This window comes from Nannobrachium achirus (genome assembly GCF_963921795.1).
Source record: "Nannobrachium achirus genome assembly, chromosome: 19".
Taxonomy (NCBI): domain Eukaryota; kingdom Metazoa; phylum Chordata; class Actinopteri; order Myctophiformes; family Myctophidae; genus Nannobrachium; species Nannobrachium achirus.
Window position 1 is genome coordinate 20,629,097 of NC_137826.1, and position 27,596 is coordinate 20,656,692.

At 43.0% G+C, this 27,596-nt stretch overlaps 2 protein-coding genes across 2 annotated transcripts; one reads left to right on the plus strand and one right to left on the minus strand.

Annotated features, from left to right (window-relative positions):
- Positions 1-3,257: 3,257 nt before the first annotated feature.
- slc47a1 (solute carrier family 47 member 1) lies at positions 3,258-27,596 on the minus strand. Its single transcript, XM_080749782.1, has 17 exons — positions 27,155-27,596; positions 26,809-26,910; positions 10,551-10,619; positions 10,249-10,397; positions 9,905-9,947; positions 9,575-9,619; positions 9,375-9,472; positions 9,066-9,163; positions 8,750-8,863; positions 7,864-7,931; positions 6,803-6,911; positions 6,569-6,644; positions 6,393-6,462; positions 5,915-6,047; positions 5,133-5,227; positions 4,827-4,925; positions 3,258-3,842 (listed from the first exon to the last, which is right to left on the minus strand). The coding sequence occupies exons 1-17, from the start codon at positions 27,365-27,367 to the stop codon at positions 3,471-3,473; spliced, it is 1,953 nt and encodes a 650-aa protein (XP_080605908.1). The 5' UTR covers positions 27,368-27,596; the 3' UTR covers positions 3,258-3,470.
- LOC308305107 (X-ray repair cross-complementing protein 5-like) lies at positions 18,448-20,555 on the plus strand (the record flags this gene model as incomplete). Its single annotated transcript, XM_080749781.1, is given in 2 exon segments — positions 18,448-20,157; positions 20,160-20,555. Coding segments are annotated over 2 exon segments (2,106 nt in total).

The window sequence follows — 27,596 nt, forward strand, 5'->3', positions numbered from 1 at the left end:
GGGCGCTTAAAAGGGACCAGGCGGCTATTGGTAACAGGCTTTTATTTATTTTGGCACTGGCCAGCACTGGGCCATTATTTGGTAAATTTTTCTTTCTCAAACTATATAATAGGGGTAATAATCAAAATGTTATAATAAATGTTATAATTATTATTATTATTATTTTAATTGTTATGAACACCCAGAAAATAGCACATTGTGATCTATTAGACCAAACCTCATTTAAAAAATATCAAGAGTGTATGAATGCCTTTTAAAAAAAATATATATACTATTATTTATACTAAGGGAATCTTTCTCCAAAATAATCAATTACCGCATGCCAGCAAAGACGCATCTAGGTCTGTAGTCAATGAGTCAACGACCCAATTAGCGCAGAAGTCCTGCAGCTGGAGCTGTTCTGACTGGACTCGCTGACATGACCACTGAACAGTTCCACTATCCTGACATTAAACCATTATGGTATTGCATTATGATTAAGCCTTCTGCATTCCCCTTGCACCTCAAAATAATGGATTACTTCTTCAAAATGCGGACTGGATAAAAAGAGGCAGCAACAGTAGGTAATGACTCTGAGTTATTCTGATCCAGCTGGCCTTTATTGGCCAGTCTTTCTCCATCACAACGTTTTGCCATTAAAGTAGCCTACTCACGCAAACTTTGCATTGTAGCAATGTTTTAGACAGTAATGAATGGTGGTCAGTGCGCAGAGAGCAGCAGACTCCTTTTTTCCTCTCTCTTTTTTTGGAGTCCTTTGGCAATCTGTTCCCCGACGCACACCTGCGCGTCATGGTAGCGCTGCACTGGGCTGGGCACCATATACATTTGGCTTAGAAGTGTCTGTCCACAGGGCTGTGAGCTTGTAGATTTGCTGTTTTCAGCGCACTACCGTCATCATGCAACATATGATCCGTAGCGACGCACAGCGAGTGCGGTGCGTTGCAACGTGCTGTCACAGCACTGCTGTGAGCTTGTAGATTTGCTGTTTTCAGCGCACCACTGCCATGCAACATAAATGACCAGTTAAGTTGAATAAATAGCAAATAATACCAAACAACCAAACAAATAATAGCCCGGGCTCTTACATAAAACATAATAAGGATAATATTAATTGCAAATAACGGCCCGCTTATACGAACCGTGCGCTTATTTGAAACAGCGCAAAATGGGGTCAGACCCCGGGCGGATATATGGGACCCGGCGGCAGTTTGCCACCGGGCGATTAATTGGGGATTTACGGTAGATGAGCTGTTATCTACTCCTCTGTGCCCAGCTGGGCTCACTGTGTGGATTTGTATTATGTCCAAGCTGGTCCCCTTTGCCATTCACATTATTAGCTGCAGTGCTGGTGTACGTGTAGGCTACATGGTAAGATGGACTTGTTTGAACTAGGCCTACGTATGTAGGCCTACATAACGTGTCTTCTATATACACACATTATTGGATTGTAGGTTAGCTATAAATAGATACATACATAAATAAATAACTAATATCTTTACAACTGGAGCCAGACAGACGGACAACGTGGGCAGTGATAATTTTATGTATCTAACTAGGGGTTTTTCATGATGCTGAATCCATTGCAAGCATTTGTTTTGCACAAAAAACATTCCCCTGGTTATAAATGGCCCCAGAAAACGATGGTTTAGTGATGAAAAGTGATGAGTCATCACTTATCACAGTTTTGTGGGTGTTTTGTGGGGCCATTTATAGCCCAAGGAATGTTTTTTGTACAAAACAAATGCTTGCAATGGATTCAGCATCATGACAAACCTCTAGTTAGACCCCTCACATCCGAAGTTCAAGTGAGTGTAGCTGGGTAGCCAAACAAAAACGTCATCCCTACATTTTCAGTGGTACGTCATCAGTTTAAAATACTATATCACAACAGCGCAGTTTTGAGTGCAGTTTATCCATCAGATCAAAGATAATTCTTCATCTCCATCTTTGTAGCTTTACACAACTGTGTTTTATTCAATCACTTAATGTCACAACATGTCTTCAACCACATTATGTACAAAACTCTATGTAGCCGTCTAGTATTATTGAGTAACTTAGTTGTACCATATAGCTGGCTACTTAATTTGAAAGAGTTTTAGTCTGTAGCACTGCACAATACCTTTTTTATGAAGACTAGGCCTATGTAATAGCTTCGCTAGCTAAATTTTTAAAGTTCCCCCAACTTTGACAAAATGTTATATTTTTTTCATTCAACTCTCATTCAAATTTATTATTTCAACTTTGCTCTTAATGCTAAAACAATTACATATTCTAAACCATAATGTTTATTTAGTTTAGATCTAGAAGGACTTAGGGAAACACATCTGATAACAATATTATTTAATGTATTTATCAAAAAAAATAGAAAGCTTACAAATAGCTTCAGCAACTTTCCTGCCTTTTTATTTAATCAGGAAGTAAGACACAGGACCTTAGGGTAAAGCTAGGCCACGTTTATGCCTGATTAAATAATGCTTTTGTAGAAATCTGATGGAGTTGACAAAGATCTTGGACGACACAACTTTAAAGGGCCAACATTAAAAAAAATGTTTTAGTAAAGTAGTTTAAGTTGTATATCCTTGTCTGAGACCAGGGTTTAAATGTAAAAAAACAAAAGATAAACAGACAATGGTATAAATCATAATGAAAAGCTTTTTTTTTTTTTTTTTAATTAGTGTGTTAATAAGAATAAGTAATAATTTGAAATGTTTTGAAAGGACATGATATGTCCCAATTCTCAGGAATGGTTGAGCTGCAGCTTGTCCAACACTGTGTACAGAACAGTATGTATCATTGGTCAGGGTTTTGCAATACCCCATACAAACTGGTATATATAGTTGGACATTTTATATTGGAATTATATTTTCTCAAAATGTATTTTAGATACTATTTTGGGCCTCTCAAAATGTCCTTTCTCCCATATGAGTCCAACATTTGAAACATTTTTGCCATGTACCGTTTGTCAACCACCACCACCACCACCACAACAAGACAAGAATGAATATGTGTTTTATGGCTTTCTGTTGGATGTGCTCAGTAATGCAGTACCCACACCTGCTGACTCATCATCTATACATCTATTTTCAGTCTACACTCGAAGCTGCCATGGTGAATTGAGAACTGAATGCTGTATCCTTGGACACGTATACTGGCTTTTTACCACATGCCGTTCCTAGCAAAAGGGAAAAGAAAAGAAAAACCTTTCAGTCGTCATTATTTCACAGAACATGGAAAGCAAAGGGAGGGGGGGGGGGGGGTCTCTATAATACATTGGGAAAATTGCCACTTTTGCCAAGAAGTGACAACAGACGACCATTAGATAGATGTCTGCTGGACAATCAACTGCCACAAGCTGGCTCGGTTCGACTTCTTCGAGTTAACTCTCAGGAGTCTGCATTTTACAGTGTATGAGCATGTGCGGCTAAAAGGCTCCCCATGTGTAGCTTGTACGACTTAACATTCAATACTGCTTAGGGAGGTGGGGTCAGTTCCAGGTACACTGTTGGGGTTGGTGTAGAGTTATTTGCCCAGTCTGTGGTGAAGTTGCTCCTGCTCTGAGCAGAGGCCTCTGGTGGGGGGAAGACAAAGTGCACGGTAACGCCTACAGCCAGGACGAGAACTGAGGTCAAGACAGCGAGTCCTCGTCGCAGGATCAGCTGAGTGAGGGAGAGTTTGGCGTTGGGCTTGATGCCTGGTGTGTTTTTACCACCCTCTGTTTCTCCCAGTGTCTCTGAGGGGCCCTTGCTGCTACTGCCCTCCATCTTAGGCCTTGGTTTCAGATCCCCATCCTGGGTGCTGACAGCGCTGTAGCCAGCAGGAAATCCATCACCCTCCAGTTGGGCCTTTAAAGAGGAAGGAAAAAGGTGAAGAATGCAATGCCACAACAAAACCCTGTGACGTGTCCTAAAAAAAATGCTCGAGACCTGGATCGCTGGCCTAGCAGTCCGGGCACCTAGGCTCCAGCGTAGCCTAGGTTCGAGTCCCCTTCCCGAGGATATTAGCAAGATGTCTCTCCCCGTCTCTCTCTCCGTTTCCTTTAAATCTATTCCATACCTATAGTATGAGTGAAGGCAGAAAAGCCCCATGACAATATAAAAAAAGAATGCTCGAAACAGAATGATATCTTGGTAACTACACAAAAACGGGACAGCATTGCACTTATTCTGGGGGTGCCAGCATTTACTGTTGAGACTTCCCGGTGTGTTGACAGTGTTGTTGACCTATAAGACAACAAAATATCGTTGGTATCCGCCCGAATATGGACAATTCAGACATTTATGTTCTTAGATTTCTTCCGTTTTTTTAACGCCATCTATTTCCCGACTGGAGTCAAGCAGCCAGACCATACCTTAACAGGATGACAGACTGGCTCTCCAACAGTAGGAGAGCCAGTTTGCTCAACGCAGACATGCTGAGAAAGGAAGCAATTCAAGGGCGCCCTGGAGAGGACTGCTATCGCTGTCAACTGCCTGCCCTACGACAACTTTAACTGCAACTATACATGATGTCACCCCACGTGTTCTCTGATGCCTTCTAAAGCCATGTTAAAACTTGGGTGACATGGGAATGATCCCAGACTCTTAATTGTGCAACTATATACTAAACGTGACTGGGGTTGGCTCTGTCTGCCCTCTACACACCTTTGATTTTGACCTATCAAAGTATAATGGTGTGACCAAATCTCTTACCCGAAAATAGCATTATGTACCATTGTGAACTTGTAGATCAGCTGTTTTCTGCGAATGCCACTACCACCACCAGACTACGGATGCTAGGGTTCAATTGGTTAAGTGACACAGATCAGTAAATAAAAAAAACACACTTACTGTATTAGGACAGTCTGACACATCAGGGAGTTTTGTTACCAGCTGACTAACAGGACGTTTTGATGTGACAATCATTGTCTTGCCAGCTCGCACTTGTGCCTGCAAAAGCACACAAATCAAATACTGTATAAAAGGGGGCCCATCAAAGGGCAAATGTAGCCCACTTTGACAATAAATTTGTTTCCCAGTTCAGATGAGAAAGAAGTCAGATTATCCTCTTTCCTCCGGTAAATATAACTGTGTGTGGTGTTGTCAAATGAAAATGGTAATCTCTAGGACCTTTATAGGATTTAGGGGACATCCTACCTCCGCTGTGACTTTCTTCCAGTTAAGTTTAAAGATGATGAGAATGAAGAAACTGGTCTGAAATATGACACAAAGAAAGATACCCAGCCACAAGCCTGACACAGGGAGAGCGTGCACACACACACACACACACACACACACACACACACACACACACACACACACACACACACACACACACACACAGGAAAATATCAAAACGAGTAGCTTATTCACAACCACAGCTGATGGGAAACAACAACAGTGAAACAAAGGGAGGCATAATCCGCTTTTCCATTAAGAGGGGGGACCTTTCCAGAACCTGAACCTATTTTTTTGGTTCTGGTTTTGTTTCAGACAAGGTTCTGGGAACCTTTTTTAGGTCCTGCTCTTGATGTAGTTCTAAACTTGAGTTCTGGGAACCTATGGGCGGGGTCAGCAGCGCTGCTGCTCTTTTTTGGAACCTCTGGTTTGGTTATATGGAAACGTAAGCAGAACTTGGTCCCGGAACTTCACAGGTTCTTGAAAGTCCTTGGTTCTGGAAAGGTTCTAGTTCTGGTTCTGCCCTGTAGTGGAAAAGGAGCTTATATTGTGTGTTTTAGTGTCTACTTGTATTGCTAAACCAAATTAGAGAGTGTGTGTGCGTGCGTGCGTGCGTGCGTGTGTGCATGCGTCAGAGAGAGAGAGAGAGAGAGTGTGTGTAAAGGTAAACTCTAATCAAGTGCATACTGTATGTAAGCTGTCTGCATGGACATGCATGTGTACATTCATAATACTCTACTACACAATAAGCAAAGCATTACCGAATATTCTGAGGTTGGCAGCAAACATCAGTGCTATTCCTATTGGCAACCCTACGCAGTAGTAGGACACCAAGTTGGACAACGCAGCAATTTTCTGCATCCCAGCACCCACCATGATCCCAGAGGAAACACACTGAAGATACACAGAAATACATATGAGAAGCACAAACTAGCAAAGTGACAAACTAGCAAACACCCGTAGGCTATGTATCCTCCTTACTTTCACTGCTTGTTTTGATATTTTACTTAATATGACTTTATTACCTTTTTTTTCATGCCAAATGTTCCCCTTTTTCTCCCAGTTTTAGACATTATGCCAATTCCCCACACACTTGTGTTGTCTTGTCACTACTGACCCCTACTGGTTGGTCCTAGGGAAACCACATGCCTTTCCATAAACATATGGAATCACACAGTGTGTGCAGGAGGAACATATTTAGCCATAATATCACAAAAGTGTCCTCAAAACATTGCTTACCAACAGTGCGTCAAAGAACTGTAAGATAGGGTAAAGATTGAGGTTATATGAAACGATCTCCACAATGTTTCTGCAGATGTAGAAAAGGAGACGTTTTAATTATTTTCATGTATTAAATGTATGTGGTTTATTATTGTTATTATTATTATTAGTAGTATAAATTAAGCACTACTCACTCATCTGAGGTAAATATGTAGCCAATCACAGACTTGGAGGCAGCAATAATAACACCCTGAAACACAGCCAGGACGGCTAGAAAAAAATGAAAATACAATTTTACAACATTGTGTGTGTGTGTGTGTGTGTGTGTGTGTGTGTGTGTGTGTGTGTGTGTGTGTGTGTGTGCGTGCGTGCGTGCGTGCGTGCGTGCGTGCGTGCGTGCGTGCGTGCGTGTGTGTGTACGTACGTACCTGACAAAGCCAGAGTCACTCTGCAGGTAAGAATGGCCCTTGGAGTGTCACCAGCCCCGAGGGCATTTCCAACACGCACGCAGGCAGCTGCATGGACACCTAGAGGGATCTGATACCACAGGTCAGTTACCTCTAGAGACGTTCTCCTATATCCTTGTATTCTTTTCTATGTATTCTTTCTTTGTAGATCGGCTATTGTCAAATAGCCAATGTAGATAACTTGTCAAATAGCCAATGTAGATAAATGTAATCCATTTACCATGAGAGGGAGTGGGTTGTTGGCTGATTTACCACTGTTTCAGGGTTGTGGCACGAGGCGAAGCCAAGTGCCAAACAACCCTGAAACGGTGGTAAATCAGCCAACAACCCACGACCCTCGAATGGTAAATTGCTTTTCTACCACTTCTACCATATAAATGAAAGAAAACACAGTTGTAACTTGCAAGGTTATTTAGTTACATCAACTGGAACACAACAGTGGGTGGGTCCATGAGCCAACTCAAGGTTGTTGACTGATTTAAAGTGGTAGAATGTCAAATAACCAATGTAGATGAATTGTCAAATAGCCAATGTAGATATAGGGTTAAAGTAGTTTAACCAATTTTATTGAGGGGGTCCCCGGACACCCACTTTGCGAACCACTGTGATACTGTAGGTCAGTGGTTCTCAACCTGTGGGTCTGGACCCCCAGGGGGGTCCCCAAATTACTTTGGGGGGTCCCCAGATGATTAACTTTATGTGCAACATTGTTTTGTCACTCAACAGTAAACAAACCAACTTAAAGTTTAAGTGTATAGAGGGTACACGCACATTTCTAAGGATTTTTTAATGCCTCTAAAATGACAAATTACAGTAAACATTGGCAGAATTGTCAAATAGTAGAGGCAGAAATTGTGAAAATATACAATCTACATGCTCACGAGTCACAGCGCCTCGCGTTATACAAAATGTAATGCCTCTCTTAGTGCTCGTTAGGGTGGGGGGTCCCCAGTTAAAATATGATTATTTTGGTTGAGAACCACTGCTGTAGGTGATGAGTAGAATGAATAGACAAATCATACCATATATGTAATGGCTCCCAGTTCCAGCAACACATGCTGGGCTGCAAGATCCACCTCTCCCAATATTCCTGTATTAGAGAGAATTCTTTTCTGTAACTTGCGGGCCTGATGATATCTCTCATGTAAAAGAAAAACAGCACAGACTACAGCTGACATTCAGCGTGGCGCCGCTCTGCGGCTGTGTGATAGGAAATAACTCTTCATTATGTGTTGCATGCTGGGCAAATATGTGAATGAACATTATAGTAACAAATTAATTTAAAACCAATGCAATCCAGCTGGGTGATGCAGTATCCAAATCATTACAGACTAACTTTGTGTTTTGAATAACAGCAATCAAAACACAAAGTGTAATGCCAAGACAAAGGAACACTGGATTATGTTCCACCATGGCCATGTAGTTTGTTAACATTTTTGGAGCAGAGAATATTGGTGGCTTGTCACGCATTTAACTTGCTTTACTTTCACCCTAATCATGCTGGTACTTACTTCAAAAGATCAGGAAGCACGCAAACCATACACTATACAGTTAGGGATGAGTCGTCAAAACTCAAATATCAACTGTTTTCAGCCTCAGATTTCTGCTACTGTGATATCCAAGGTGGGACTGCCGGGTCTCTGCTCTACATGTAAAGTGTCTTGAGGCAACTTGTTGTGATTTTACAATTTAATGAAATTGAATTGAATTGAATTGAATGCCCAAGATTAACTGTTCACAGGTGGGCAGATGGACAGACTCACAGGAGCAAAAACATAATCCATCATGGTCTAATATAGAATCCATTATGAAACACTTGACATCATTTCTTATAATTTCCTTACAACAATATCATTAAAAAGCGCAAATAAAGTAAGGATACAAAAATACAAAGTCACAAATACTGACCCGCCAGGAAACTACCCACCTCCCAGATCCACCATTCAAAGCAGACCATGAGAGTGCTGGGAATGGCCAACTGCATATAGGAACCCCAGTCCTGAAGGCATTCACTGGACCAGCCTAGATGGAGGGCAAAAGATTCACCAACAATAAAAATCCAGAGAAGACAGAGAATGCAAAATATTAACACTCAAACCATGTTCTTATCCGTACGACTATACAGACGTACTTAGTTATAACCCAAAATACTATGTTTTTTGCGTGATTTTGATATCTCTATTTTTTTCTCATCTTTGTGTGTTTTTGTGTGTGAGGCATGCACCTGCCCATGTCTGTTTATGAAGCTTCTTCCAACGAATGTAACCATAGAGAAGCAGACAGAGTATGATCCAACCGAAGCTGTTAGCTATTGCCGATCCTCTGTAAGTACAAACAAGCACACACACACGCGCACACACACACGCGCATACACACACACACACACACACACACACACACACACACACACACACACACACACACACACACACACACACACACAGCAATGCTTTGTTGCTGAAGCGTAATTGTAGGCTTATGACGAGAAAACAGTCTGAGGAGGACAGGAAGAGCAAATCATGGGCACACCTACATCACGCCCATCTTCAGGACGATGATCAGAAGGTAGTTGCATCCCAAGTTGATGATGTTGGCTGCTGCTGCTGTGTACATCTGGGGCAAAATGATCCCCTGTCCCATGAAACAAAATAGAATTTACTGTCAGGCACAGGATGTTATAGTCCGACCAACATCATTATTACTTCAAACCAGCCCGTACAAATTAATCCTTACTTGATTCTGAAGGTATGCAACCTGTAGCTGATGCAGGAACATAGCCTGTAGGGGGGGGGAATGTAATTTTCAGACAGCAACTCTCAAACACAAACACACTCTTAACGTGTAGATCTCTGATGAGATCATTTGATTTTCAGGCTATGCTAATGTCTATTACTGTTCTATACATAACACTGACTTGTAAGTAGGCTATTACCATTCAAATTAAAGAAAACTAGTGTATACTTTGTAAGCAGAAAACGTCAGATTTAGTCATCATAACACTATCTACAGAACATTCCAATTAATTTAGCTTCTTAGCAGAAAGGTGTAGTAGAATGCACTCACTGGAACAGCAGGGAGAAATGCTATCATATACAGCTGGGCAATCCTAGAAAAGTACAAATAATTTTATAATGTCAGTAAATAGTGTGTATATACTTCTGTAAATGTGTCTTTGTTCCTTTTTTGCCTTCCAAAGTAACCATTATTATTACTTGCATGCAGTATGTACAAAACATGTATATGCACGTAATGAACTGTATATGTCACTAGTCACATATACACTAGTTTTGTGCGACAGTCTTGTATGGTGAAGCAGGGCTTTATACTTTACGAGAACACATACACATTTGAAACTTGGAGATACGAGATTTCTGCCCGACAGTGATGATACAGTATATTGAACTTACCTGGCTACCTCCCACTCCTGCTGCAGGAGGAGAAGCAGGCTTTGTGAGTTGATGAGTAGCCCCCAGCAGGGCAGACAGAACAGCAGTAGTATCAACATGCTCCTCTGGAGGATTACTCCCACACGGTACATGTTCTTACTGCCAAAGGTCTGGAAGAACAAGCATACTGCTACATAAGACAGGAAGGACTGGGCAACTAAATTAGTTGCTTTATATCAGTTCAATGCTAAAACCTTTCCACACTATGAGGCCATTATTAAGTATTCTTGTGTTATTATAATAACAAATAGTACTGTGCTCACCTGAGAAATGAGCGTGTCACAAGCAACAGCGAGGCCAAAGCCTGTGGCTGCTGTGGTCACGTTCATAGTCTGACAAAATGGAAAACAATATGGAAAATTAGTCAACAGATGGATAATAATTCAACCCACGTTTGATCGATTGTTATGACTGCCCATTATTCTGAAACCCCAATAGGCCGAATATGTTCAGATATTAGGGTTACTAATAATTTGGACCAATGGTGCTTTGGAATAAAAAGCTATTGCACCGTTTGGGCAGGGCCATCCTTTTGATCGGCAGCTAATCTGCTGCTTCTCTGTAATGTGTGACAATCTTTGTCGAAGGCCAAGGACCCCTGCCAATATTGCTTCTGCATGAGTCCACCACTACATTTGCTTCACTGTGTATCTGGAATAGTGTTTACTTTTTTATTTTGCCTGAACCTCTCTACCTTGGCATACTTGTGAACTGTGTTAGCTCGAGGTCATTGAGTATAGAGTATGTCCTTTTGAGCTGCTCTCCAATAAACTTGCTGTACAGCACGTGTCCACACCCCCACCTGTCTGGTCCCTCTCCTGCATAGTAAAAACCTTAGTGTTCATTCATCTATTTGTAATAACACTGAGTGTACAAGTTAGTGTTAAATGAACACTGGGACTTTTATTGTGTACTCTGTCAGTCAGTCTGTTTGGGGCAACTTTGTTATTCACAATCAACAAACCCCAAAGGCAAGAACCCTTTATCGCAAATACTATAAATGTGAATCTAACTGACAACAATTGCAAAATTCAATCAACGAGTGGGGGGTGGGGGTATGGATGCTGAGCGTCCTGGACCATTGGTCCAGAGAGAGCGGAAGTACAGATTAGCTTTGCCTCTGTGTGAATATCCACTCAGACCTGTGTCCTCAAGCTTTGTGGTGATAACAAAGGTTTTGTAATCTAATCTGAGATAACCTGTGACCATACATACACTATCACTAACACCTTGATAAAGATCTGTTTACTATGTGATGGTCAACCCGGATTTATGAACAAACAAGCCAGGAAAAAGGGAGAAACGCTCATAACCCTCTCCCCCCATATGTTTCATTATTATTATTATATTATTGCTGCTACAATGTCTGAGGAAACAGAAAAAAAGGAGTTTAGTCTAATGCACCCATGACCATTCACAAGATGCAACAATGAAAAAATCTTGAACCTTGAACCTTCAGGGTACTACTTTCAAACTGGTGTCTCTATTTTGGGCAAGGTTTTTTTGAAATATTTAAACCAGCATGTCCTGTTTTTTAATCATACTTTAATCTTTTGTAAATGTGACCAAAATAGGTCTGCCAGGGTTAATGTTATCAGAGATCATTATGACTCATTTTGTGTTACCAAAATGAAACATTAGTAGTTATGGATGTGCGTACCGGTATATCTGTTATTCTAACTTTGACTCTGACAATCACATACCGTAGATATTCCAAATGATTTCTCTCCCAAAAACCCCAGAGAACCAAGATTATAATAATAAAATAATAACTAGAACTGCACTCTGTCGAGGTGCCAACTTGCGCCTCGTGCACAAGTAGGCCATGTATGGCCGAATACATGAAAGGTCGACCTAAAACAAAGTCGACCCAAACTCGTTTCCCAACGGGTCTGTGGCCTTAAGCTAGATGCAGAATAGACCCTTTGCTTCTGGGGGTCCCTGGAACAAAATATTTTGCGATAGGGGTCCATCCGTGGAACAAAATATTTTGAGATGGGGGTCCGCTGCAAAAAACACATTTTGGGGGTGCTTAACCACTGATAGGCACATTCTACAAATGTCTTCTAAATCCTAACCTTTCCTGAAAAAACCTAGGTTGCTAACATTGTTTCTCAAACTTTGTCATTTCAAGGACCCCCATAATGATATGTATTTGGCCACGGACCCCCATCGCAAAATATTTTTGTTCCAGGGACCCCCAGAAGCAAAGATTAGATTTGTGTCTATTCTGCATCTAGCTTAAGGCCACAGACCCGATGGGAAACGAGTTTGGGTCGACTTTGTTTTAGGTTGGCTTTTCCTGTTACCGTATGGCCTACTTGTGTGCCAGCAGAGTGCGCCATGAGGTGCGCTCTGCTGGCCTCATTGGCTGTTAATGATGACATTACCAGGAATGCTCTTGTATACCAAACTCCGCTGACATGGAAAGGGAAAGGATGACATCACCATATCAAAGGTATCGTGATGTCTGATTTGGTGAAGGTTTACATCAGATGATGAGTAAAAACGCCAAGAACAATATAGTCTGGTTGGAAAGATGGATGGAAGGAATAAAGTCAGACAAGTCTGGTTGCCCTTAACCTCGCGTCACCAGGCTTTCTTGGGGGAAAGCCTGGTATTCGTTTACAACGGGCCGCTTGATCCGGTCTAGGCGGAAACCACAAGCAGAAGAAGCGGCGTCGCTTTGTTTTGGTTCCCCTCCGTTTGACTACACTAAGTAGCTTAGGGTAGTCTTTCCAGCCGCTAGGTGTTGGACTAAAAGATGCATATACCAAATGAATTTACCAAAAGCAAAACTACGCCGCATCAAGGGGTTTATTAGGTAGGCCCTAAAAGTATGTCCTTGAGCGCAGGGGAATTATTTTGGGTTAAAACTGGTTTGATTGTTCCGGCCAAAGTGTAGTCTGTCTAGGACTACAACATGACGTAGAGTGGTTTACGCCCCCGACCGGATCAAACCCCGAAAAGTGAAGGGATCCCAGGCTAGGTTGCCCTGCAGGGGCAACCACACTAATAATAATAACACTTTATTTAGATAGCACCTAGCAAAACAGAGGAAACAGCTAAACAGCAAAAGACAAAAACATAACACACAAAACCTAAGGGGAGTTAAGGGGAATGGGGATTAAAAGCTAATCTATAGAAATGAGTTTTGAGGAGGGATTTAAAACGGGGGACAGACTCGGCCAGCCTGATCTGCATGGATTGCAGGATGTGACGTCCCCACAATGAATTGGGAAGCTGACTTTGGACTTGCATGTTTGTTTGAGCTTTACAGCCAAGTGAACTTTGATTTATAGTATTCCTATCAGTTCTGAACTACAAAATCCAAAAAGTAATCCGGTGCCCTACTAGTCTACTACTGTGACCTTTCTAACCTTTGTCTTCTTACAGTAGCCTAAATTAAAGCAGTAAGCTCAAAACTTCTCAAATCAAGGACCCAAAAATATATATGTATTGGGCCGCAGACCCCCATCAGAAAAGGTTTTGTGCCCCCAGAAGAGAAGATTTATCTTATTATTATTCAAAAGTTTCTAAACATTTTCAATGTTTGTCAAAAACCTTCAAAAATAGCAGATTTACAAGCTTGCAGTGCTGCACGAAGTGATGCGCTGTGAGCTAGAGCTGCTATTTTCTTTTAATAGACAACATATAAATGGATAAAGTGGTTGAAATGATTGTGATGCTGTATTAACCACTTTTGCTGGGGACCCCCTGGATCCCTCGAAGGACCGCTGGGGTTCCCCGGACCCCACTATGAGAACCACTGAATTGTGGGTTATAGGGCCGATGCATACTCCACTTTTAGAGACAAATTTATTTCGGTTATTTCGTTATTTTCGTTATTATTACTCATATCACTCTGTAAAAGTTTTATTTTTATTTTTATACTAATGCTAAATAAAAAGCTTAACCATTTAAGCTCCTTTTCATACTTTCACAGATCTACAAGCTCACAACACGTTGCATACGTTTTTTTGCCTATAAGGACATGCACAAAATAGGGACGTGAGGTTAAAAGTGGTTAAAATATATAGTAAATATAATATTTTAGGGTATAGAATCTGCATCTGTATGGGAAATGAGTGTGCACAAAGTACTGATATAGTAAACTATAAATAATATAAATAACCAGTAAGACTCCCTAATCGGGAGATAAGCGACCGTCAGGTCGCAGCGTGATTTTAGGGCAAAATGTGTAGGAGTAGTGTCCAAAAATGTGTTTGAAGATATTGGCCTGTTGGTGGCGCTATATGGGACAGATCCATATTGATGAGATGAGTGTAGACATAGGCTACTGTGTACCGATTTGCGTGATTTTAGGGCAAAATCTGTAGGAGCAGTGTCCAAAAATGTGTTTTAAAAAATCGGCCTGAAGGTGGCGCTATATGGGACAGATCCATGTTGATGACATGAGTGTAGACATACTGTGTACCGATTTGCGTGATTTTAGGACAAAATGTGTAGGAGCAGTGTCCAAAAATGTGTTTTAAAAAATCAGCCTGAAGGTGGCGCTATATGCGACAGAACCATGTTGATGACATGAGTGTAGACATACTGTGTACCGATTTGCGTGATTTTAGGACAAAAATTGTAGGAGCTGTGTCCAAAAATATGTTTTGCAAGAATCGGCCTCATGGTGGCGCTAGAAGAGGGTCATGTGTGAAATGATGGGTGGAGGTTGTGATTTGGCAGGCAAGGAGTATGTGTGCAAAATTTGGCATGGATCGGGGCAACGGATGCGGAGATATGAGCAGGGCAAAAGTGTGACGCGTGCGTGTGACAGACAGACAGACTGACGGACAGACAGCTGGTCGAGGTTTTGACAGTAACTGCGACCTGACGGTCAATAAATAGGCTGAAATGGGTCAAAGAAAGCACGAAAGCAAGAAAGACACATGGTTACAGCAATTCGAGGATTACACAAGTAAGTCATCAGACTTATTTCCGCTGAGGTCCTCAAACACAAAAAAACTGTTAATAAGTAAAAAAAAAACACATACATATACAGTACAGTAAAAACATAACACGTGCTCCCATTAGGTAGTTAATGTTTGTACAGAAAGAAAGAAAGAAAGAAAGAAAGAAAGAAAGAAAGAAAGACAGACAGACAGACAGACAGACAGACAGACAGACAGACAGACAGACAGACAGACAGACAGACAGACAGACAGACAGACAGTGTGCTGTAATCCATATCAGTAAAACCAGTAAGACTCCCTAATCGGGAGATAAGCGACCGTAGGTCGCTTATCTCCACAATTACACCAAAAATGTGTTTTTCCAAAATAGTCCTGATGGTGGCGCTAGATGGGACAGATGCGTTTTGATTACATGACTGTAGAGATACTGTGCGATTTGCGTGATTTTAGGGCAAAATCTGTAGGTGTCCAAAAATGTGTTTTAAAAAATCGGCCTGAAGGTGGCGCTAAATGGGACAGGTCCATGTTGATGAGATGAGTGTAGACATACTGTGTACCGATTTGTGTGATTTTAGGGCAAAATCTGTAGGAGCAGTGTCCAAAAATGTGTTTGAAGAAATCGGCCTGATGGTGGCGCTATATGGGACAGGTCCATGTTGATGACATGAGTGTAGACATACTGTGTACCGATTTGTGTGATTTTATGTGAGCTGCAGTGGAGGGGGTCCTCCACTGGGGGCGCCACCACTTTTGCATCCGTTCTGGAGCACCAGGAGTCGGTGGTCCCAGGGAATTCCCCGTGAGCAGCCCCGTTGGGGTGGTCATTTGGTCATTTTTGCACATTTGGTCATTTTTTACACCTGGGGGTCCCCCTGGAGCTCCGGGGGTCCTTGGAGGTTGTAGTTTGGCAGGCAAGGAGTGTGTGTGCAAAATCTGGCATGGATCGGGGCAACGGTTGCGGAGATATGAGCAGAGCAAAAGTGTGACGTGTGACGAGTGACGTGACGGACAGACGGAGGGAGGGACAGACGGACGGCCGGTGGAGGTTTGGATAGTATAGGAGTGCAAGTAACTGCGACCTACGGTCGCAATAAAGAAAATTCAAAAGGTACTTACCTGCCTGTAAAATAAAAAGAGGAAGGTACTTAAGGTACAGTATGAGCAGGTCAACCAGCACAGAAAGTACATTTCTGTTCTGGCAGGCAGAACCACCATAATATAGGGAAATTAACTAAATGTATTCCTGTTCTCGTTTTGCGGCGACAGTATGAGTCATCATCTTACTCTCTCCATCTGCATATTCTAAAAGTGGCTTCACTTCATCTACTACATGATTATGTTGAAATTTCATTTGGTGTTAGCCATTGTAAGCTTTCACATCCAGGCACTGTTCTTTCAACCTAGGCATTGTTCCCTGAGCACTCCATCACCTTTGCAAAATCCTGCTTTATTGCAATTCCCGATTCATGCTTCGTTGTACAACAATGTCACAGACCAAAGATTGCAGATCACAACACATTGCGGTTGCAACCAGTTGAGCTTATAGATTGCTATTTTCAGCGTAAAGAGCAGGCACAAGAATGATTATGTAAAAGCAAAGTTTTTACATGGAATAATGCATTTGAACCTCTTGCTCTTCCTATCATTTTGGGACGTAAGCCCCTTCCCAATTCAGAGTGCGCACCCTTCAAAGTGCGGGACTAGCTAGGGTAGGATAGGGTGTTGCCCTGAGCCTGTGGGGTGCACGTAGGACACACGTTTTGCCAGTGAATTGGGACAGCACTGCTGAGTGCGGAGCCAAGCCGAGGGCTACCGAATGGAAACGAACGAAGTCGAACAGCAGCCATTGTTATTTTCACAGATGTATTATTTACCTTCTTAAACTCTCTCAAACACCTTTTTGTGGCACGGATTTTACGATAGCATTTAGTTGTTTGAACATCATATGTGTGGTCAATTCACCATGACAGAGCCTATTTAAAAATATATCGCCAAGACATTCGGCCAGAACCGGCAGCCGGCAGTGATACACTCATGTAGCCGGCTAAAGCAGCCTAATAGACAGATACCGGTACATGTGTATCCCGGGACAATACACACCGCTTTTGAGTTTGAGGGCTCTTTTGGGGTTGACGTTATTAGACAATGAACATTTTAATGGTGGACACTCTGGTTGATTCGGTTGAGTTGAGGTGACCATAGTCCATAGTGGCCATAGTGCACATTCAAAGGGTAGATTGAAGAGGTCTACGAAATGGGACAGCATATGTGACGTCATTGCACTTGAAACCCGCTCTTCGTAGTGTCCGTTCCAACCCCCGAATTGAGAAGGGGTTAGTCTTCTTTTTCTTATTATTCTTTAGGCTAATTCCCATCTTGGTCTCCTCTTGCCTGGCAGCTCCATCTTCAACATGCTTCTCCCAATGTACCCCTTATCCCTCCTCTGCATATGCTCAAACCATCTCATCCTCACCTCTCTTGTTTCACAGAGACACTGACTAGCATTATTTCCTGGGCCATACACTTAATAGTATATTATTATACTGTAATTCTTGGAATATGTCAAACGTGTGTGTCAAACGAATTTTGTCTCGGGCATAACTTGTAAAGAGGAATAAACTGTGTTCGGGAGATGTGTGCATCAGCTTCCCTGATTGGCTAACCAGACGGATTGGCTGAGCGTCACGTCACATTTGTGCCACAGACAGTATAAATTCCTATTTGGCTGAATGTTTGGCCGAGCTTCGAATTACGTTTGTGTCACATAGTCAATTTATTTGGATTTTTCAAGATAGTACGTGTCAACTAGACTGTCACTGCACTCTGTCGAGGTGCCAACTTGCACTTTGTGCATTCGTGGCCAACTGGCCATGTATGGCCTACTTGTGCGCCAGCAGAGCGTGCCTTGTTATTTATATCAGGTCGCACTTGTTGATGATGACGTGACCAAGAATGCTGGTCCCTAATTGGCTGTTGATGGTGACGTCACCAGGAATGCTGGTCCAAGTTAAAAAATATATTGTTTCATATCAAAGACCAACCTGAGACCTGTCTATTTTGCCCTCAGATGTCTAATGAGTGCTGTGACAAGGCTTTAATTTATGTACCACTTGTAAAGGTTGACTGAGTGCCAAGGACAATTTCCAAGATTCAAAGTTTTGGGGGGTTTATCTTACCTAAATCAACTTCCACCAACAGTTCCGTGCAAATAAGTGAAGGCCTTTAAAACAATACCATGGCACCAGCAGCTAAGGCAGCCTGTGTGTTGTGCATGGATGTGGGGTATTCCATGTATAGCCAAGGCGGAGAAGGTCCTTTTGATCAAGCCAAAAAAGTCATTCAGAAATGTGTTCAGCGTCAGGTTTTTGCTGAGTCAAAAGATGAATTGGCATTGGTTCTTTTTGGCACTGACAAGACCAAGAACCAACTAGCACAAAAGGACCAGTACCAAAATATCACTGTACATCGTAATCTGTCTGTACCTGATTTTGGGCTTCTGGAGGAAATTGAGAATCAGATCCAGCCTGGAAGTCAACAAGCTGATTGGCTCGATGCCCTTGTTGTTTGCATGGATCTTCTTCGGAGAGAAAAAGAAGTGAAAAGGTTTGACCGGCTAAACATTGCCATCCTGACAGACCTCAGCACCTTAGCCAACCAGGACCAGCTGGAAGTTATTGTTGAAAATCTGTCAAAAGAGGGCATCAACCTGCAGTTCTTTTTACCTTTCCCGTTGGAAGGTAATGATGGTAACGAAGCCAATGGGGACAGTAATGAATCCAGGCATGCAGGGAGAGGCAAAGCTTTGTCCATGGAACAGCAGCTTGGCGTGGAGTTGATTAAAAAGATCATGCTGGGTCTGGATGACGTAGACGGCTTGGATGAAGTTTACTCCTTCAGCGGTGCCATTGAGCAGCTGGCCATGTTCAAGTGTATTGAGAAGAGACCTATGGCCTGGCCCTGTATGCTCACCATCGGCAGCTCTCTGTCCATCCGCATTGTGGGATACAAAGCAGTGACAAGTGAGAAGCCCAGGAAGGCGTGGACTACAGTGGATGCTCAGTCCCACAGCAAAGAAGATGTTAAGAGAGAAATCGTATACTGTCTGGACGACGACAATGAGACCGAGGTTGGGAGCGATGACACAATTTCTGGATTCCGCTACGGGAGCGACATTGTTCCCTTCTCCAAAGTGGACCAGGACCAGATGAAATACAAGCATGATGGTAAATGTTTTGCTGTCCTAGGCTTTGTCAAACAGAACATGGTCCAGCGACATCAATTCATGGGAAACCAGGTCATCAAAGTATTTGCCCCCAACGACGACGAGCATGCAGCGGTGGCTCTGTCGGCTCTTATCCGGGCACTGGATGAACTCAAGATGGTGGCTATTGTCCGTTACGCCTATGACCGGCGCACTAACCCTCAAATAGGAGCAGCCTTCCCTTGCGTCAAGGAGAAGTACGAGTGTCTCATGTACGTTCAGCTGCCCTACATGGAAGACCTCAGGCAGTTCAAATTTTCCTCTTTGGAAAAGAACAAAAAGTTCAACCCCTCAGAGGCTCAGCTGGCTGCAGTGGACTCTCTGATTGACCGCATGATGCTGGTAGAAGACGATCAGAAAGGAAACAATGTGGATTTGTTCAAGGTCCACCATATTCCCAACCCTGCCTACCAGAGGCTCTTCCAGTGTCTGCACCATCGGGCAGTGAGCCCTGGCACCCCTCTGCCCTCCATAGAGCCATGGCTGAAGGCCCTTCTGGAGCCACCCAGGGCCCTCGGTACAAGCTGCAAGGCTCCACTGGAGGAAATGAAAAAGCTGTTCCCTCTGAAGAAGGTAGAGAAGAAGAAGCAGTTGAAGACCAGCGCTCAGATCTTTGGCAAAGGCTCTGAAGAGCCTGACTCCAAGAAGGCAAAGGTGGATGAGGAGGGGGAATTTAATTTTGTTCTTTAATTAAGCAGAAGACACTTTCATTTGGAGAAGTCTGTCAGCAGCTAACTCAAAGGATAGAGCAGTTGCTTAGCAACAAGAACACACACTACTTCATGAAATGCATCAACTGTATCCAGACCTTTAGAGAGCAGTCTATCAAGGTGAGGAATGCTGCTCTGTACAATAGCTACCTACAGTCCCTGAAGTGGAGCATTCTTGACAGGGGCCTGCAGGACTTCTGGGATCTGCTTGTTCAAGATGCCATAACTCTCATCAGCAAGGCCGAGGTCGAGGAAAGCATTATATCCAAAGAGGATGCTGCTCAGTTCCTGGTTACAGAAGAGCAGAAGGTGGAAGCAGCCCCTTTAGTGGAGGATGATGGAGATGTGGATGACTTGCTGGACATGATGTAAGAAGGGAGGTAATGTGAAGCTTCTTGAGCGCACATAGTGGTGTCAGAAGAAAAAAGAAAAATCACACCCAATGTGAAGTGAGCGGTGGTCGTGCTTGCATAACCTCTTCAGACTAGGATTTGAGTCTAGGATGTACAGGGTATGCTACACACACACGTTTTGCTATGGCAAAACGCTGAGGAAAAAGGCTACAGACATACGACATATGACATCACTAGACAAACATGATGCTACGTACACACATTTTACTATGGCAAAACGCTGAGGAAAAAGGCTACAGACACACGCACAGCCACTCTTAGGAGCGGTTTACCACCGCTCAAAAAGTTAAGACAGTCCAGAATGCCTCCAGAACCAGCAGCAAGCCACGCTCTCGAAGGAAGAAAGTGCCACAGGACGGAGCCGTCGCGAAGGCTTCCAGCCCAGATTGGACACGACCACCACTTCCCACGGGGCAGGTTCTGCAACCAGGTCAGGCGGCTGGAGATGGTAACACCCAAGGAGAGCAGCCAGGAAGCCCTTATGATAGGGTTTATTGCCTGTTAACAGTTTCTTACGTTTTGGGTTGTTTTCCTAATTTGTTTTCAAGTTAGTTTTCATCTCGTCTTTTTGTAAATTCAGTGTTTGTTTGTTCGAGGCCTTGCCACTGTACACACTTCTTCAACAGGGAAAAATAATACACCCTAAAAGTTATTCTTGGACTTTTTGGAGCCTTGGCCCTCGGGCAACCTTTACACTTCTTTTTACTTATGTTTTGTCTTTCAAATGTACGTTTTTGAGCGGTGGTCACACCGTCTCCATAGCGTGGCCGTGTGTGTATCCGTATATGTATGTATGTATGTGTGTGTGTCTGTCTGTCTGTCTGTCTGTATGTAGCCTGTGGTGTATGTAGCCTGCTATACCTTTTCTGACCACACATGTTAAGGGAGGGGCACTGTTGTTCAGGCCAGGCCAGGCACACTCACACTCACATTCACACACACAAATACACACACACAAATACACACACACACACACACACACACACACACACACACACACACACACACACACACACACACACACACACACACACACACACACACACACACACGCAGCCTCCACCGCTCAGTTCACACAAGTGTGATTTTTAAATGTATGTACTGTTTTTGCCAGACCCATGAAATGGGTAGGCCTACATAAGCAAATGTCGGTCTGTCCGGGTTTTCTATATAAAGGGTATATATGATGATGACATGATGATGACATGCCTACAAAAGGCATGATGTCATAAATGATGATGACAGACAGGGGGTCTGGCACAACCAGGTTGACCTGGTCTAGTTATAATGTATGTGGAGTCATGGACCCCAGGAATACTAGCTTTGCTTTAGGGCACAGCTAATGGGGATCCTAACAAATAAGCAAATAATAAACACACCACTTTAAAAGTAGGGCACTGTGCTCAGATCAGTCAGTAGTCAGGTTCAATATGTTAAGATCTGTTTATTCGTTGGAATTTTGTGGGGATTTGTAAAACTATACATTTTTGAAATATTCAGAGCATGGGGAATCCAGAAATCTTTGTTGCCATTTGCTCTGACACCTGCAAAGTCACCATTTTGGACGTTCAAAATGGCCGACTTAAAATACATAATTTGTGCTATCTTGGCTTCTAAACAACCTAGAAACATAATTAAACATGCCAATCCTATGTTTTCTGGGTCAAGGCATCGAATGAGTAAATGATGGGTGTAAAATATTCCGGACCCCCACCCCCTTTCTGGGGGTTATCTATATTGGGACCTCCCAGAACAGTACGCCAGCCAGTTAATGTCTGATTTTCATAATGTTAGAGTTGTCTTGTAGGTTTTAAAACATCCTGAGTTCATTTATTACACTTTTAAAACAGCCAGAATAACATTTCTGACTTTTGGTCAGGGTCTTTCCTCACCTCACCTGTGACCCCCCAATCGCTGTGCTCCTGCTCCAGAACAATGTTAAATTAGATCATAATTGAAGCAAAGTTGTTGTAGCTGGGCTCTGAAAACAAAGAGTAGTAGCAAATACCAGGGGTCTTCCACAGGGGGTCCGGGACCCATGGGGGTCCTCAGAGTTACTGCAGGGGGCCCGCTGAATCTTGATGGGATCGTTTTTTTTTTTTTACATTTGAAACTTTGAATGTTTTTATGTGTCTTGGGTTTATGTATTGAACTTTGATGGTTTATTAGTATTCTCAGTATTATTTATAAAATGTTTGTGTTAGACAGTTATGGTTGACAGGTGTTACTGCAGGGATTGCAAGAATTAAGGTATTGCAACTTCTCACTTTGGGCACGCAGACTAACGTGTCCATTTATTACACACACACATGCACGCACGCACGCACGCACGCACGCACGCACGCACGCACACACACACACACACACACACACACACACACACACACACACACACCTTTGTTATCGTCACCCCAAAAGTCGCACTCTTATAGAGCTCATGGTCAATTATGCCCAAAGAGATTCACTACAATACATGTCCTCCCTAATAGTGTTGACAGTCTCCACCATAGCATTTGCAGGGAGGAGTGCAAGGCAGGTTATTGAGCACCTGCACCGTTCCTTGCAACCTGCTTTGCAGCCACATTTGATGAGCTCAAGTCAGTGGCGTAGCCAGGATTTAACAACAATAAAGACCTGATTACAATTATATAACATTCTCTATAATCAGTAAATGTACAATAATGTAATTTAATAGGTTATTGTATCAAGGACTGCTGACAACGTGGTCAGAGATGGGGAAGGGAGGTTAGCCCTCTGTTAAAATGTCCCTCTTTACGCAACACTGGAAGTTGTGTTAACATATTCTGAGGGGACGTTGGGGTGAACGTGTTGCTCCACAATAAGCTGGTAGAAACCAAACTCTCAGTTCCACTTCTACTTTCATAAGGGTTGTAGGGGCCTACACAATTTTTCTGATGCTGACTGGGGAAGAACAAAAAGACATGGGTCAATGCCTTCTTGAAGCCGGATAATGATGACAAAGCCATTAACCACTTCAAGGACCTTGGCAAGGTTTCCATTCCTCCTAAGCTTATTAATGGTGAGCTTCCATCAACATTGCAGTCATTGGAGCATTTTCCATTCCATGTTTACAGTTCAAAAGGTCCAACAAACCTGTGCTTACTTAGATGGGAACTATTTCTGTCAAAGAACTTGGAGGGTGCGATGCTACCTCCAACTCGTGCCGCACTTGCCATATATCCCCTGTGCCAACTACGTCACAATGCTGGATAAATCATACCTGACAAATTGCCCAGAGCTTCCACCAATCGAAGAAAATAGATGGAATTCGAGAGTGGAGTGTATGTTTCAGTCAGGTGTCTTGCCCTCAAATAACCTGCCTTTCACTCTATGCTATGGTGGAGACTGTTTCAACACAACTATTAGGTTAGACGCACATCACGCCACACAGCATCAATTTCTTTTTTCTTCTTTTTTGGGTGGGCACAAAAACTAAATGGGGGGGCATAGGCCTACCTAGGCCCACCTGTGGCTATGCCACTGGCTCAAGTACTGCCTTTATTTATATGAGTTAAAGAGAAGGTTGTCAACCGAAATATGCCTTGCCTTACCTGAGTTTCTTTTTAGTTGACCTTGTATCAGTGAACTGTACTGTCATGAAACTGTACCTTTTCTTATGCAAAACCTCTAATAAATACTTCAATCAATTAAAAAAAGAGCTTCCACCAATCGAAGAAAATAGAAGGAATTCGATAGTGGAGGGTATGTATGTTCCAGTCAGGTGTCTTGCCCTCAAATAACCTGCCTTTCACTCTATGCTATGGTGGAGACTGTGTCAACACTATTAGGTCAGACGTGAACGTGTTGCTCCACAATAAGCTGGTAGAAACCAAACTCTCAGTTCCACTTCTACTTTCATTAGTTCCCCATGATGCAACACTATTTGGTTAGACATTGAAGATGACAATGATGAAGACGAATAGATCCTGCATGTCTGAAATTACTGTATTGTAGTGAATCTCTTAGGGCATATTGACCATGGGCTCTTTAAGAGGATAGGTGAGGTTCTGGGGAGACAATAACAAAGAGGTGTGTGTTGTGTTGTCAGTGTGAGTGCAGTGCAATAAATGGACACGTTAGTCTGCACACCCAAAGTGAGAAGTTGCAATACCTTCATTATTGCAATCTCTGCAGTAACAGCTGTCAACCATAACTGTCTAACACAAAAATTTTATAAATAATACTGAGAATACTAATAACCATCAAAGTACAATACTTTAGTAAAAAAAAATAGAGATATGGCGGGCCCCCCTGTAGTAACTCTGAGTACCCCTGGTATTTGCTACTATACATTTTTATTTTCAGAGCCCAGCTACAACAACTTATATGCTTCAATTATGATCTAATTTAACATTGTTCTGGAGCAGGAGCAGAGCGATTACTGAGATAGGCTCAGGGTTAGGGTTAGGGTTAGGGGGGTCCCAGGGTGAGGAAAGACCCCAACCAAAAGTCAGAAAGGTTATTCTGGCTGCTTTAAAGGTGTAATAAATGAACAATGTTAAATCATTTATTAAAAGTGTAATAGATGAATGAATGATGTTTTAAAACCTATACAAAACAACTCTAACATTATGAATATCGGACATTAACTGGCTGGCATACTGTTCTGGGAGGTCCCAAAATAGATAACCCCCAGAAAGGGGTGGGGGACCGGAATATTTTACACCCATCATTTACTCATTACTTTGCCACTCGCCCTTACTGATTCCTTGACCCAGAAAACATAGGATTGGCATGTTTAATTACGTTTCTAGGTTGTCTAGAAGCCAAGATAGCACAAATTATGTATTTTATGTTGGCCATTTTGAATGGCCAAAATGGTGACTTTGCAGGTGTCTGAGCAAATGGCAACAAAGACTTTTGGATTCCCCATGCTCTGAAGATTCCAAAAATGTATAGTTTTACAAATCCCCCAAGAAAATCTGACAAAAACCTGACTACAGTGTGTGTGTGTGTGTGTGTGTGTGTGTGTGTGTGTGTGTGTGTGTGTGTGTGTGTGTGTGTGTGTGTGTGTGTGTGTGTGTGTGTGTGTGTGTGTGTGTGTGAGAGATAACACACACACAGACTATGAACACAGACGGCTCCTTATGTAGTTAAGCAGTGTTATGTAGTTAAGTAGTTCTGCTAAGACTCTTGCCTGCAGAACCGTGACTTTACCCTAACCAGGCTTTTGTTTTCAACGGGCCGTTTGATCCTGTCTAGGCGGAAACCACAAGCAAAAGAAGCGGCGTCGCTTTGTTTTGGTTCCCCCCGTCTGTTTCCCCAATCCTTAGTGTAGTCTTGCCAGTCGGTACGAGTTGGACTAAAAGATGCATATACCAAACGAATTTTCCAAAAGCAAAACTACGCCGCATCAAGAGGTTTATTAGGTAGGCCCTAAAACTATGTCCTTGAGTGCAGGGGAATTATTTTGGGTGAAAACTGTTTCCGGTTTGATAGTTACGGCCAAAGTGTAGTCCGTCTAGGACTACAACATGATGTAGAGTGGTTTCCGCTCCCGACCGGTTCAAACCCCGAAAAGTGAAGGGACCCTAGGCTAAATTGTTGGCCTTGGACTAAAACCTGCAAGAGCAGCTCTTCCTCTGTCCGCACATCACATCATTAGGCACTCAACAGCGGTGGAAAAGTAAATGTACTTAATTACTTTACACCACCAACAGCCAGTAATTAAAATAACAAATCAACTCTGATTAGATTGTTTTCGGGCCCCCCAGCTTTCATTATTGTTGCAATTACATACACAAAGTGACTTAACCGACTTAATCCATCAAACATGGTCTGCAGCTCTTAGCCTAAGCTCACAGTCTTTGTTTAGTCTAATCACCTACAGGTATGACAGATACCAGGCAGCAAGAACTCACTCAAATATGCTGCACAGGTCCATTTGGCTGCAATTGGTTTAGTTTGGTCACTCACTAAACCAACCAGAGTTAAATGAACAACACTGAGGATTCTAATGTGTGTACGGTACATCAGTCTAACCTCTGAATATCATGTTCTCTATTGCCTCTGGAAACTGTAGCATCAAGTCAGAATACACTCTGATCCCCACCACAGGATAATCTCTTCCCTGTCCCCTTCAGCCTCACTCTGTCCCTATCCATATTCTTTTTTACATAATGTACATTTACAGTATGAACATTTCTATTATTAGTAGTAGTAGAAGAAACTAGAAATAGTGGTAGTCCTACCGCTGAGAAAAGTGCATATCCAGCCAGTTCTGCGTTGCCTATATGACCACAGAATATGGTATTCACAAATGACAACAGGAAATTGAGAATCCGAGATATCAGCTGTAGAGAGACAGAGAGGGAGACAAACAAGACAGAGAAGTTTAAATTATATGACCATGCATATCAGGAATACAAATAATAATCAGATAAAAGTACTGTTTCGTATAATGGGGTAGAAGGCACACACATGTTAAATTGTACAGTGCACAGACTGTCCTACAAACAGGGCTGCGTGGATGCAGCTGCAGAACAGGGGAGCATTCACAGGGACCCCCCGCTGTGCTCCCAACTTTCCCCTACTCACCAGCGGGCCTGTGAGCCGCAGGACATGGTACAGTTCCTCCCTGTAGGCCAAAGGTAGCAGTCGCTGCACACACGCACACCGGAACAGCTTGGAGCTGACGGCTGGCGTGTCGTCTCCCTCAACCCCGGCCCCAGCGGTGGCCCCCGTGGCATCGGGAGCCCCGGCAACCGGCGGCGGGCTGGCAGCCGGTTCTGGACCGGCCGGCTTCTCCATTCAGATGCAAGGAGAAAGCAAGACAGAGAGAGGGAGAAAAGGGGAGACAGAAGAAGGGAGAGTGAGTGGAGAGAGAGGGAACAGGGGGAGAGAAGGACGCTGCCCTGTTCGTGGACATGGGGGCAGTCGGTCCATGAAAGCAGCACGGGGTTAGAGGCAAAAAGAAACACACCTCCTCGAGGTTACTGATTAAATCAGAGACCACCTCCCAGAGGAGAGAGAGGGAATA